The 14,984-nt window shown below is 36.8% G+C and overlaps 1 protein-coding gene across 2 annotated transcripts in view; it reads left to right on the top strand.

The window, feature by feature from the left end:
- The window catches only part of LOC150087035 (tetratricopeptide repeat protein 37), a 702,248-nt gene that overhangs the window by 242,271 nt on the left and 444,993 nt on the right, over positions 1 to 14,984 (top strand). For both annotated transcript variants that reach the window (XM_090371768.1, XM_090371767.1), the window contains exon 14: positions 7,879 to 7,958. In XM_090371768.1, the coding sequence (XP_090227894.1) occupies positions 7,879 to 7,958 (80 nt within the window). The remainder of the gene's footprint in view (positions 1 to 7,878; positions 7,959 to 14,984) is intronic.

Genomic DNA, 14,984 nt, shown 5'->3' with positions numbered 1-14,984 from the left:
TGGTCTTTTTGTAGTAGTTTTTCAAACGTCACCAAGTGGGACATTTTGTATTGAGTCTCCTTTGACATTAATATAATTTAACTATTTTTGTTAGTTGTTGGCGCATCAGCTTCTGTGGCCATAATGCACCTCCCAAAGATTTTGCATTTTACTGTGATCCAAGCCCGAGGCGGGATTCGAACCCGCGACCATTGGGTTGCCAGGCAGGCACTTTACCCACCTGGCTAACCTGGTCGGCAATTGACTTATATAAGGCTTTAAAAGGGTTAAGTAAATTAAATGCTGATGGCAACTTTACATCTTTGTCAGGTGACACACATAAGGGGGCATCCATTTAAATTAGTTGATAGAATAAATTTCCACATATTGTTGTTAGAGGTGAGTAGTTTGAATAAATTTAAGAAAGATTTGGGCAAATTACTGGATGAAATGGGTGAATTCAGTTTTTTTTTTTAACATTGAATAAGCTTTGATTTCTTGCATCATATTGCAAGTACTAATATAATTATTGCGTGGTGTATATTCAATACACCATGAATTGTCAAACTAATAGAGTAAGCTTATCTGCAAAAAGATCTAAACTTCCCAAACACTTCCTAGTTCATTTCACAAATGTACATGTTCTCAATTCTAATCTCAACAATGTCCATTTCCACTTGCAGTCTGCCAAACTCCATGTACTTTTTCTGACAGAATCTCAGTTATTGGTTGATTCAACTACTGCTCATCTCAGTTGCCCAAATTATTTGCTATATGATTCTTTCGCATGAAAGGTGGTACTTGTGCATATGTCCTATTATATAGGCTATTCCGATATTCCCTGTCAGAGACTTGGTAATTTGGAATCTCCTCTTTTCAATCTTCCCTCGCTTAAAATCTCTCTACCTTATTCTGTCAAATTCATCTGTTGTCTCTACTGTTCTCCCAACTCCACTAATCACTTGGAGCTTTTTGACTTCCTCTCTTTGCAACTTGATTTTCTCCAGTCCAACTTTCCCCTAACAGTGAGGTAATTTTCCTTGGTGATTTTAATGTTCACAACTCCAGCTTGCTTCCATTTTCTAATCACACCGACTGTGATGGTGAGGCTTTTGCAATTACTAATGACCTTGCACAGATTGTTCATTTACCTAAAAGAATACCTAACAATCCTAACCATACAGCCAACACGCTTGATATTTTTCTTCCAAACAACCCTTCTAAGTACACAGTTGAAGTGAGAGGTCCTTTAGGCACCTCAGATCACAACTTGGTGATTGTCCCTTCTCCAATTGAGCCTTTATCTTGTGGCCATTCCCAACCTCGTGTAGTTTGGCATTACAAAAATGCAAAACGGGATGACCTGCGAGATTTCTTTTCCTTGGTCAGATTACTGTTTCAAAACTTCTGATGTCAACATTTGCTCAGATTGTGTCAGTAAAATTATGCTTGTAGGAATGGAAACCTTTTACCCACACTCGACTTTAAAATCACATCCTTTATCTAAACCTTGGTTTTCCAATAAATGTGCTAAAGTCGTTCAGGAGAAGAATGTTGCATATCTTAATTAGCTTGTTTCCAATTCTTCAGTTTCATTTTCTGCCTGCACCAAAGTTCACAACAATTGTAAAGCAGTTATTAATCAGTCCAAACTAGATTTTGAACAGGCTAAGAGAAGAAAACTTGCTTCTTGCCCTAATGGTTGCTGAGCATTCTGGTCTCTTGCCAAAGCTATGAGCTTTGAAAAGCAACTTTTTGCTGCAACTTTTGCCCATCTCTGCTCCCTCCTCTGTAAAAACCAGGTGGTTCTGTTGCTGTTGTCACTTCAGCCAAGGATAAAGCAGACCTGCTGGCATCCCATTTTTCCTCTAACCCATGTATTATTGACCTAGGTAAAACACCTCGCACCATTCCCAACATGCTCCATTCAATGCCTCCTGTGTTCTTCCGCCAAAAGGATGTCAGAAGTGTTTTGATGAATCTTGATGCTAAGAAAGCTCCAGGTCCTGATGGTGTTTCTCCACTTGTTCTCAAAACTTTTACTCCTAACCATACAAACTCCTGTAACTTGCTCCTGTTCTTTGCCGCCTTTTTTTTCACTTTCTAATTCCAAATGTGTTTTTCCTTCTGCTTGGAAATTTGCTTATACACAGCCAGTTCCTAAAAAGTGTGATGTCCCTCCCATCCAGTTACCATCCCATTGCAATTACTTCTACTCTTTCTAAAGTAATGGAGAAATCAATTAACCGCCAACTCTTAAACTACCTAGAAACCTTCCATCTGATCAACTTTTGCCAGTATGTATTCCGTCAGTGTCAATCCACTGGTGATATTCCGGCTTATTTTACCCATTTAAGGACAAATTCAATGGATAAGTTTGGTGAAACACAAGCAATTGCCCTTGAAATCTCAAAGGTGTTCGATCGTGTTTGGCATAAAGGTCTTCTAAACAAGCTTCCATCTCATGCTTTGCCAACTGTTTTTTTGTAATTGGTTATCCAGTTTTCTCTCTGATCACTCACTGAGATTGATTGTAGATGGCTCTCTGTCGTCTAACTTCTCCACTAATGCTGGTGTCACCCAAGGTTTAGTTCTTTCCCCCCACTCTTTTCCTCTTTTATATTAATGGCCTTCTTCCATTGACCGGAAATCCTATCCATAGTTTTGCTGATGATAGCACATTGCATTCCACTTACCATTTTGGGAAACCTTGCCCTGCTCAATCAGCTTCAACTTCTCAAATCATCATCATCAGCCATTTTCAATCCACTGCAGGATGAAGGCCTCTCCAGCAACTTTCCAGATCCTTCTGTTTGAGCACTGGAATATCCGCTACCAGTTCCTTAAATGCCAATCTCCAGGTATTTCTCCAGTGGAGCAAAGACAACTTAGTTGTTTTCAGTTCTTCTAAAACTCAGTCTTGTCTTATATCTTGCAAAAAGGATTCTTCTGCTCCTATGCTTACCTTTGGTGACACTCCGATTTCTAGGCAAAATGATATACCTCTTTTGGGGATTACCCTGACTTCTAATCTTTCTTGGCACAAGCATATTACAAATATTGCTTCCTCTGCATCTAAAATACTTGGTTTTCTCTTTCGCTATCGGGATTACTTTTCTTCCAAACAGCTGTTTACTCTGTACAAATCGCAAATCCATCCTACCATGGAATATTGTTTCCACATCTGGGGTGGTGCTCCCAAAACATCTCTCAGGCTTCTTGATTCCGTTCAGAAGTGGGCAGTTGGTTAATTAATGATTCATCTCTAACAGAGTATCTCCACTTGCTGTCTCATAGACTTACTGTTTCTGCTACATGCCTCTTCTACAGATATTTCCATGGGCACTGTTCTTCTGAATTGGCTTCTATAATTCCCGCTCTCTCTTTCAAAACTGTCCAAACATGTGCCGCCAACATCCATTTACTGTCCAACTTCAAACTCAGAGAACCAACTTTTCATCTTCCTCGTTTATTCATTCAACTGCCGTTTTCTGGAACAACCTTCCTTCATACGTATTTCCTGAAAATTACAATCTACAGAAGTTCAAGTCTAATGTCAACATATATCTTTTCTCGTCATCTCAGCCTCTAACCCAAGCACGGTATTAAGTACTATTGGTTCTAAAACTCTCGTGATTGGGGTTTTCATAAACAAAAAAAAAAAAAAAAAAACTAGACAATTTTGGATATTGTAAATTTTGTTTGTCAGTCTATAAACTGAAGAGTTTCAAAAATATTAGACCTATAATTTGAATGAAGACCATCTTGTTTTGAGACAGCAGATCAAAATAGGAGCACACCATCAGGGTTTGCTCTTGCTTAGATCGAATTTTGGATTCATGGAATGTTCCTATGGACTAGAGTAATGCAAATTTGTCCCCAATTCATAAAGGGGATCAAAAGGCAAGATGATAATTACAGACCTCTCAGCTTAATATCTGTTCCAGGTCAAACACACTGTAGTTACTGGAAACTATAACTAAATTTGGACAGGCATGCAGTTATTTTAAACTAAATTTGGATAGGCATACAGTTATTTTAAGCATGGATGGATTTGTTAAGCGGGAGAGTTGTCTGACCAATCTGACAAGTTACTATGATGCTGTGATCAAGGAACTGGATGCAAAAAATAATTTCGATATCATATTCTTAAATTTCAGAAAGGCTTTTGATACTGTTTCACATGGAAGACTACTGTACAGATTGAAGCATTATGGCATTAAGGGCAAGTTGTTACAATGGATAAAGGGTGCTTGAGTGCTAGAAGACAGAGTGGTAATCGATGGACACTGCTCTTTGTGGACTGATGTTATTAGTGGAGTCCCCCAGGGTTCAGTGCCGGATCCATTGTTGTTTTCAATATTTATCAATGATACTGTTGAAAGCACATCAGGCTTAATGTCTAAGTTTGCAGATGATACAGCATGGTCAACAGTAGTCACCAGGGTGAGTTACTACAACAAGGTATGGAGAAATTGGGTCGATGGGCTGAGAAATAGCAGTTGAAGTTTAACTCTGACAAATGCAAAGTACTGCACATGGGTGGCATTAACTCCAGAGTAACTTATCAACTGTGTGGTACTCCACTTAGGGAGCAGAGAATGAAAAAGGCCTAGAGATAATTGTGCAGTCAGACACGAAATTCTCTGATCAGTGCAGACATGCTTCCAGGACAGCTCAGTGAAGTGCAGTGCAGCCTATAGTTAGCCAATCTTAGGGGCTAGGGGGGGGCCATGAATTATTCCAGTTTTGTCAGCACTACACAACATGTAGAATGGTGGGTAAATCCACACTTCTGCAGAAAGTTATGCAATTACATGATATGGAAATAAGTGACAAGTCCAGGTTCCTTAAAATAATTCGATTTGATTTGTTACTGTTTTATAAACAAATACGTTATAAAGAGGGTGACTATTACATAAAGTGTAATAAATTTAAATTTCTACACTTAATAATATTTTAACTGTCCAGGCAAATGGGCCTATGGTACTGGATTCCATGATTAAAGAGTAAGAATACAGCGTATTCAGTGACAAATTTTTTTTTTTTTAATAACTAAGTATGGAGCTTTCTGGGTAAACTTCTTCAGCAAGAAACATATACAAAATGCTAACAAAATATAGAAAAGCCTGAAAGCCCTTACCCTGAAAGCTCTATGCTTAGTTGTTAAAAAAATGTTGTCACTGAATACGCTGTATTGTTACTCTTTAATTTTAAGTGTCATCTTTTCAATAACATTTCTGTGTAATAAAATTTGTTTTGATTTGGTCATCAACAGAAATGTTATTAAGATGGGAGACACACAAACACAATAATCTCATAAGCCTATCAAATTAATAAGTTGATTAGCTTAGAAGTGTAATACAATTTTGAAATGTAACTTTATATCCTTCAACATTCTTCTTTCTGAACTTTAAGGTATTTTTACTTTGCTTGGATGCTTTTCCTGGCCACTTCTGAAGCCTGCTTTAATACGTGAATTATTTATCTTCTTTTGAGTTGAAGGTGTCCTCCATTTCTAAGTAGATGAGCAACGCTTCCTGTTTCCTAAAAACATTTGTTTGATAAATTATTTTTTGAGTGAAGAATCTGAATGCATTTCTTTTTTTTTGGCTGATTATTATGCTTGAATTTTTGTAGTAAAGGTTTACTATGCTATGTGAATTCTTATCTTCGGGTGTTATTTCAGCCATGATGCACGTTGAGCTTTACTTCTGCAATACACCAAAAAAAAAAAAAAAAAAGCGAATGTTTAATTTATATGTATTCTGACTTCTGGCTCACCTTGTATTTTGAAAGGGTGAGGGAGCTTATCACACTATGAACAGTATTTACAAGAATAAATATCCAACATGAGAACTGAATTGAGGAAAACAAGGCATGCAAGTTAGTGAATTGCTCACCTAATATGGTAGGTACAATAAAAAAAATTTTTTATCAGGCATCCCCGATAGTGCAGGTTTATAAATGTCCAGTTGTGTTTATTAAATATCCATTTGTATTAAATGATCAACCTCTGTATTTTCCAAATTCACAGGCTTGTCATTTAATTTGTGGATTGGAAACACTATCATACAACCACTCAAGTTTTTGCTAACTACTTGTAAATGGCGGGAGAGTGTATGTCTAAGAATTATACTGATATTTGCAAGTTCTGATGTGTTGGCTGCTGGCTGTAAAGCAGCCTGAAGTTATGTACTGTAAGTGTAAACCATTTTGTGGTAATGGAAGATCCATTCTGCATAATGGAGTTGAAGACTGTGCTACATAAACTGTGAGAGGAATGTCAGGACTTATGGAGACAAGTGTTTGGAAAAAAAAAAAAAATGCAATAAATTACAGTTTTCTTCAAACAAGTAGCACAGGTGCATTAAAGAAGGTAGAGAATCTGTGGCTGAAACTCACAGCCTGGGCAGCCAAGGACTTCCACCTCCAGAGCTTACTGCAAAGGTTCAGGGGATTCTGGATGAAGATTTGCAAAATCAGCTTTTTTTATTCCATCAGCTAAACATCAAATGCCAATCTCATACTGCATTGTTACACACAGTTGTTTCAGATTAATTGTTCCTTAAAATGTTGCGAATCTGTACTTTCTGGATTCTACACCATTTGACACCTGATCAGAAACTAAACCTTGTGAAGGTTTATGTATAGAAATGCTTACATAGTTTGAGAGATATGACAAAGAATTTCTTAGTCACTTTATGACTAGTGATGAGTTATGGATCAGCAGTTATGATCCAGAAACACCTCACAAAACAAAATGGTTCACACTAACAGCTTGTAACTAAAGCCATATTTAATTTAACCAATATTTCTTGTCCATGAAAATGTTAATGTTAATTCTTGTCTCTTAACCAATTTTGTACCTATTGAGGCAAAAGCATAATGGAAACATAACCTATTAACACTAACAACAGCTGACTGACATGCTCTGTGTTTAAGCCCAGAGTTATCTTGGAAATGTAATTATTTGGTTTTTGAAAGTGGAAGCAATTGCAGGCAGTAATTTTGATTCCAAGATATTCTCTTTATTTGTGCATCTAAAGAATTCCTCACAAAATATAGGCAATCAACCCCATTGTGTGAAATACAACCATATACCATTTGACTTGTAGGTATATGGTCACTCAGATTGTGCAGTCTGAGTGGAATTCTTCACTTCTTCTGCTGTCCATATGGGGCATACAAGTTAATATTTGACCCACTGAATGAAATAATAGACTTCTATTGCATTGGAGGCCACTTTTTATGTGCTCTTTTGTCCCATTTAAATGACGAGCTTTCATTCCATTACAATTGAGTTCTCTTTAGGACAGTGGACAATAAATTCGTGTTGGAGTGATTGTCTTCTGATAGTGAAAGCAGTGAAATCTATCTCAGAAGCCATTGGATGGGGCTTCAGTTACTGAGTTGCAAGTGATTTTATACTCTGCCTTTGTATTCTACAGAAGCTCACATGTTTTCACTTCAGTTTCTCCTGGAAACAGAGCCTGTTTCAGAAAGTTTAGAAAGCAGCTGAAAACCTCTAGACTTATTTACAGTGCAGATAAACAGCTTTTTTACTCAAATCAAAGCCACAATTCTTTTGTTGGGGGAGTTAATTGCATGTACTTGCCCTAATTCAAATTCTTCTGGGTCTTGTTTTTTATAGCTACAAACCAAATGATGCAATAACTGATAATACTGCATCTCATGCATGACGTAATGCAGAATCATCAGGTGTACGATGCATTATTATAACTTAAAGTCATAATTTTATTGTCTTCTATAGAAGAAATCAATTTTTTAGAGGTAATGCAATTGTATTGAATACCATCATATCATGTAATTATCTTATGGTATCACAGTACTTATCAACTAATGCATATTAGCTCTCATATTTCTTTTTATTTACAGGCCATTAAATTAGATCCTTACTTTTCAAGAAACTACCTATATCTTGGCCATTATTACAAATTATGTAATAATAATCTGGGGTAAGTTTAACATTTTTTGCTTTACTTTCCAATAATTGCAGTACACTCACACGCACATACACAATAAATTTCTGGATAAGGCATATCCTTTTTCAAGCCATTATGTGTGCAATAACAAAATGTAACTAAATAAGAAATATTTGCCTTTATATATTTAAGGAATACAGAAAATATGTTACTAATACCTTGATTATTTTATATAATAATCTGGGAGGTGTAATTTTCTTTGCTTTACTGTGCAGTTGACACAAAATTTCATCAAAAGGTTTGGTAAATGATTTTATAATTCTTGAAAATTTAGCAGTTGTTAAAATTTTATGAGTTGGGCTTACTGTGACATCTTTTGAGAATGTGTACACCAAGTTTTAACTTGTAATTTTGTGTCTAGTGAAAAGTTGCTTTGAATGAACACTTTTTTTTTTCTTATTGGTTATGTGCACCGAAAATGATGAAATTTGAACAATGTTGTAAATTTGGAAAGCTAGCCATGGAAACACACAAGATACTTGCTACAGTGTACAGAGATGATGCTGAGAAAAAAAAAAAGAAAAAGAAAAAATGGCATTGCCACTAAGGCCAAAACAGGCATGACAATGAAAATCAAACATGAACGTAATGCTTGCATTTTTTTAAACAAGGGTATAGTGTTATCAAAATTGGTTCATTTGAAAGGGTTCAGAACAGAATATATGCCAAATTCTCTAAAAGACTTACTAGAATGGAAATAAAATATAAAAATATGTCCATTCTGATTTGGAATAATGCGATAAAAAACACGGAATAATACAATAAAATAACTATATATATATATAAATTGTAGTAGTAGTAATGGAAAATGATGCAAGAAAGCAAGCATCATTTTCATCATTAGCATCAACCAAAAAAAAAAAAAGACTACACATTGTCACCCATCCATACCCTCCAAGAATTTGTCTAGTTCTTCCTTGAATTTAATGGAAACCTGTTCCAGCTGCTGGCTGCAGGCAAACTTCCACAGATCTATCCTGCAACCATCCTGTCTCAGCTTAAATTTATGCTCCCTCGTGTGTGGTCTCGGCAAGAGGAAGAATGCCATTAACACTCGGCTTACTCAATCCATTCAAGGCCTTAAACACCTTAATCAGATCACACCACAGGTGCTTAAGCTCCAGACTCCTGCAGTTTGCAGATGATCCAGCAGATCTATGTCATTCCTTAAGTGAGGCCTCCAGACCTGTATACAATACTGGAGATGCAGCCTAAAATGTACAAAAGGATAATGACCTCCTTATCTATGCCAGTAAAGTTTCTATATATCATTGACAAAATGATATATAGAAACCCCATGAGCTGTCCTGGCAGCATGTCTGCACTTCTCAAAGAATTTCTGACTCACAATTATTCTGAGGTCTTTTTCATTTATAACTACCCTGATTGTACCACACAGTTGATAAGTTACTCTGGGATTACTGCTACCCATATGCAGTATCTTGCATATGTCAAAGTTAAACTTTAGCTGCCATTTCTCAGTCCATTGACTTAATTTTTCTAAATATTGTTGCAGACTTAGACATTAAGCCTGATATACCTTTATCAATATCATTCATAAATATTGAAAGTAACAATGAGCCCAGCACTGACACCTGGGGGGCACTCCACTGATAACATTAGTCTACGAAGAGCAGTGCCCATTGATAACCAATCTCTGTCTTCCACTTAACCATCCCTTTATCCATAGTAGTAACTTGCCCCTAATGCACTTTGCTCCAGTTTGTACAGCAGTCTATTTATGTGCAACAGTATCAAAAGCCTTCCTGAAATCCAAGTATATGATATCAAAATTATTTTTCATCCATTTCCTTGGTCACCACATCATAGTAACCTATCACATTGGTTAAACAAGACTGCCCTTAACAAATATGCGCTGTGATTGCAGTATAATTACATTCCTGTGCAGATGGTCATGCATTACCAGTGACTCCCCATTATTTTTTGCTGGAACAGATGTTAATCTAACAGGTCTGCAATTACTCATGTCACTTTTTTTTTTTGCCTGATGCTATATTACAATTATTTTGTAAAAATAATGGTTATATATATATATATATAATTATGTATAATTAAAATTATTAAAATTGATTAAAGCTAAGATTATAAATAACAAACATGCCTGGAGCTTTTGATGAATTACATAATCTTTCTCAACAAACAGATTTTATTGTGGTATATTATGTGATAGCTGTATGATTACTGTAGTGGCACTTGGAACTGATTCCATCCACTTGTTTCTTATACTCTTTCAATTATTAGTATCCCTGTCTGACTTTTCTCCTTCCTACTTTTCACCAATGCAAGTTACATTGCAACACAAGAAACTCAAATATTAGGTGAATCTGACCCGCATATCTGCTAATGCTAGCGTTGCAAATGTCCATAGCTTATGAGCAGTAGTGGCATTGCTTGAACTTTCTTAATAATGATTTTGGAACTGTCTCCTTTCCATACATGCTTAACAAGGCCAAGAGCAATTCCACTTGGCATATGACATCAACATGGTTTTCCAAGCAGTTGCTGAGCCATCTATTGACCTGAATAATATTAGCATTAGTTGAGGTATATGATGCAAGAAAGCAAGCTTCTACAGCATCGGGCAAAAAAAAAAAAAAAACCTTCCAATTTCACCCATTCGGTCACTCCGAATTTTTGTCTTGATCATCCTTAAATTTATTTAAGCTATCAACTTCCACAACAACAGATGGAAGTCTATTTCAGCAATCAACTACCTCCTGGCTAAAGGCAAACTTCAGCACATCTATTCTACAACTGTCTTTTCTCAATTTGAATCTGTGCCCCCCCCCCCCCCCAGGTTCTTAATCTGAGCAAGTGGAAGTATGCCAACAGCATTGAGCCTTCTCAAACCATTCAAGGCCTTATACACCTCGATCAAATCACCTCGCAGGTGCTTAGTCTCCAGATGCGGCAACTTGCAGAACTTAAGCCTTTCTTCGTAAGCGTACCCATTTGATCCTCTCACCAATCTTGTTGCCCTTCTCTGTACTCATTCTAGCAACTCTACATCCTTCTTAAGATGAGGTCTCCAGACCTGTATACAGTACTCAAGGTGTGGCTTGACCATTGCTTCACAAAGGGATAATAACCTCCTTGTCTCTGCTAGCAAAATTCCTATATATCATTGACAAAACTCCATGACCTGCTCTGGCAGCCCGTCTGCTCAGGGCACTTCATATCTGACTGCACAATTACCCACAGGTCTTTTTCATTCTCCACCTCCCTCAGTGTAGTACCACACAGTTGAAACATTTCTTTTGGGTTACTGCTACCCATATGCAGTACTTTGCATTTGTCAATGTTAAGCTTCAGTTGCCACTGCTCAGCCCATCTGCCTAACCTTTCTAGATCCTGTTCCAGTAGCATACTATCTTTACTAGAATTAACAACCTTGCCAACCTTTGTATCATCTGCAAACTTGGACATTAAGCCTGATATACCTTCATTGATATCATTGATAAATGCACAAAACAACAAAGGGCCCAGCACCGAACCCTGGGGGACTCCGCTAATAACATTAGCGGAGTCCCCCAGGGTAGAGCAGTGTCCATTTATTACCACTCTTTGCCGTCTCCCATTCAACATCCCTTTATCCATTGTAGTAACTTGCCCTTAATGCTATACCACTTCAATTTGTACAGCAGTCTTCCATGTGCAACAGTATCGAAAGCTTTCCTGAAATCCAAGTACATGATATGAAAATTATTTTTTGCAACCAGTTCCTTTGTGATCACATCGTAGTATGAAATCAAATTGGTCAGACAAGATTTCCCCTTTACAAACCCATGTTGTGTCTGAACTATTACTGCTGTTTTGTTTAGGTGATCATGTATCACCTCCTTAACCTGTGACTCCATTATTTTCTCTGGAACAGAAGTTAAACTAATAGGTCTGTAATTATTTGTTTCACCTTTTGAACCTCCTTTGTGAATTGATGATACATTTGTTCATCTCCAGTCCATGGGGACCTCCCCTGACTCTAAGGATGCTCTCATAATTATGACCAAGGGTTTGCTTGCTTACTTTCCTTTCTGCCTTCTGTATTATAACTGCATAGATTCCGTCTGCCCCTGGTGCCTTTTTTTATGTTTAACTTCAACAATGTCTCCTCCACTTTGCTCTCAGTTATTGCAAAATCACTTATCTCCCTGTTAGAGTTTGATAAACTTCTGGCATTCCCCTCCCTGAATAATTCCTCATGTGTGAATGTAGATGCAAAATACTCATTCAGTTTATCAGCTACTTGAGCAGGATCATCAATAATCAAACTATCTATGTTAGGTGGACCAATCTGATTCTAGAAATTACATAAGTAAAGAACTCTTTACTGTTTTTCTTTGCGTCCTTTGCCAAAGATTTCTCTTAATTTGTCTTCGCCTGCCTAACCTCCTTTGTGACTTGATTACAGATTAGCTTATACCTACCATAGGCTTCTGTGTCGCATCATAATTAATATGCATCCCATTCATATTTATTTTCTGCCATGAGCCTAATTAATTCAACCGACATCCATTTAGACCTGAACCTTGAAGGGTATTTCTTAGTTGGTATGAAAAGCCTAGTAGCTTCCAAGCTTAAGTCCCTGAAGGTTTCCCATTTAGAATTCAACATTGGTAATGTCATCAGTTGATCCTACCATATAGAATTTAAAAACTATCTGAGACCACTCTAGTCACCTTTACGAAAGCAAAAACTCTTCCCTTTACCCTTGATGGGAGTTACATCTTTAAGTAAATGCCACATCAGTGCACTGTGATCACTGTCACCTAGTGGTTTTTCCCTTATCTGCAAATTCTTAACGCATGAATAATCACTGCTGATGATCAGATCAAGGGTATTACTCCCTCTGGTTGCCTCTTGAACATGTTGCTGTAGAAAACAATCCTCCAATAAATCCACAAAAGTCTTGCTAGATTTTATGTGTTTCTTAACTAACAGCATAACCCCTCCTCCCTTCCTACCCTGTCTTTCCTTTCTGTACGCTTTGTACTCCCCAAATTCTAATTCTGTACTGCTTATATCTGTGTGACAGTCTCTGATATCCCAACAATATCTGTCTTTGAAGTCTTGATCAGTACTTCAAATTCATCAATTTTATTTACAATACTTCTAGCATTAGTTACATGCAACGCCATGAGCCTGATTAGTTTCCCTAACAGCCCATTTTTTACTCATTTTATGATGACTCCCAGCAGCTCTTGAAGTCCCCAAACTTGCTCTCTAGGCTGCTGCTCATTACAATAGAAGCAGTGCAAGAATCACTTTCGCATCTGCTTGTGGCTACCGTTAATCTTTTAGTCTTAACGGTCTTAGCCTTTTTAATCTTAAATATAATTTGTATCACAGCATTGGCACTGGATTTGTACTCCAGCCCATTTTTTTAACATTTGCAGAGTTAGGAACTTTATTGAAGTATAAATGACTTGTAACTTCCTTTCTAGAAACTGCACATTGAATTTTATACCATCTCAGAACATGAGCAACCTTCTCTGTTAACCAGATAAAATGGTATGCAGTCATATTAGGGAGTTATTGCCGTCAATTGTGTTTGCTCATCAACCATAATCTCTTATTTGGTGTGTGGCAAGACTTCTTGTCATCTGTTACTTGCTTCACTGCAGTGGGTCCAATCCCAATTTATAAACACTGATATTGTATTATTCTTGTGTTACCAATGCTTGTTACAAAGCATGACTAGTGAATTGGCCCACACACATATAGGTTTCCGTTACTGACAGTATCACAAGCTAGTGCTGACATACTTTCATGTATGTCAGCACTAGCACATCAGAAAAGGAAGGGACTGGGGCTCTGTTCACATTACATCTCTACAGTTAAAATTGTAGATATGGAATGAGAACAGAGTGAAAATTGATAAAAGAGGACAGACCATTTAGATAACCAAAAGGATTATTCTTGTGCTCTCATGCTTTATAGCATGAGAGCACATGGATAATAATAAAAAAATATTTATAAATTGTTTCTGGATCATGATGTAATGTGGTGAATCCTGTATAACCAAACTGTCTATGCCAGTGTTCCGCAACTGGAGTGCCACGAACTTTGCTGAAGTTGTATACATATATAATACTATACATATTATGATTTGAAATTGACAACTGAGAACCTTTACCTATTTTAAGAAATTAACTGTACATTATTTACTCCCAATTATAGTCTTTATATATGTTTGTAACGCCATTTTTACTGAAACACAATGTTGTATGTATGGGACAGTAAATTATTTTTCATGTGAGTATCCAACACTTGCTTTCTCAAGTTATTTGTTTGTTTGCCATTCCAATATTTCTCGTTTTGTTGCTGCACTAATTAAGGATTAACAAAATCCCGTCTTTTATTATTTATTGGCTTGTTTTGATATATGACCCTGTTTGTCCCTGGTACTTGAACTTTATTACCTTGTTCCTGTGCCAATGCACCCACCCTTTGTTAATAAGACTATATTTTAAAGCGATAGATGTGCTCCTACCTCTGTTTGAAGAGTATTGGTCCCGCATCTATCACTTTGTTTCCTCACAGATATGCTCTAAAATAGTCAGAAAACTGCAAGCCATAACATTGTTGATTTTACTATTTTCTTTTTTTAACAATGGGCAAGTTCCTCGTAAGGAGTATTCCGTCTACGAGTGCAAGTCCTGAAAGTGACGAGAAAAAAAGAAACAAAAATTTGTGTACAGACAGTATAGTGATAATTATTTGTATTTAGTTTTTTTCAGGTGTGGTGATAAAACATTCCCAATCTCGGAGTGTGTTGTGTGTAGAAAAACTGAGCAATGCTGCTATGGTTCCCAGTAAACTGAAAAGACATTTCTCAGCAAAACATTCTTCTCTGGCATGCAAAGATATCAGTTATTTTCAACGGTTGTTGCAACAAAACAAAAGACAAGCAAAGTTCACGACTTCGTCTGTACTTTGGAAAAAGTACAGGAAGCTAGCTAAAAAGTAACCGAACTTATC

The sequence above is a fragment of the Mastigoproctus giganteus genome, chromosome 4, assembly GCF_048544385.1.
Source record: "Mastigoproctus giganteus isolate SK-2022 chromosome 4, ASM4854438v1, whole genome shotgun sequence".
In the NCBI taxonomy this organism is placed as follows: domain Eukaryota; kingdom Metazoa; phylum Arthropoda; class Arachnida; order Uropygi; family Thelyphonidae; genus Mastigoproctus; species Mastigoproctus giganteus.
Note: the sequence above shows the minus strand (reverse complement) of the source record. Positions and strands in the feature narration are given on the sequence as shown.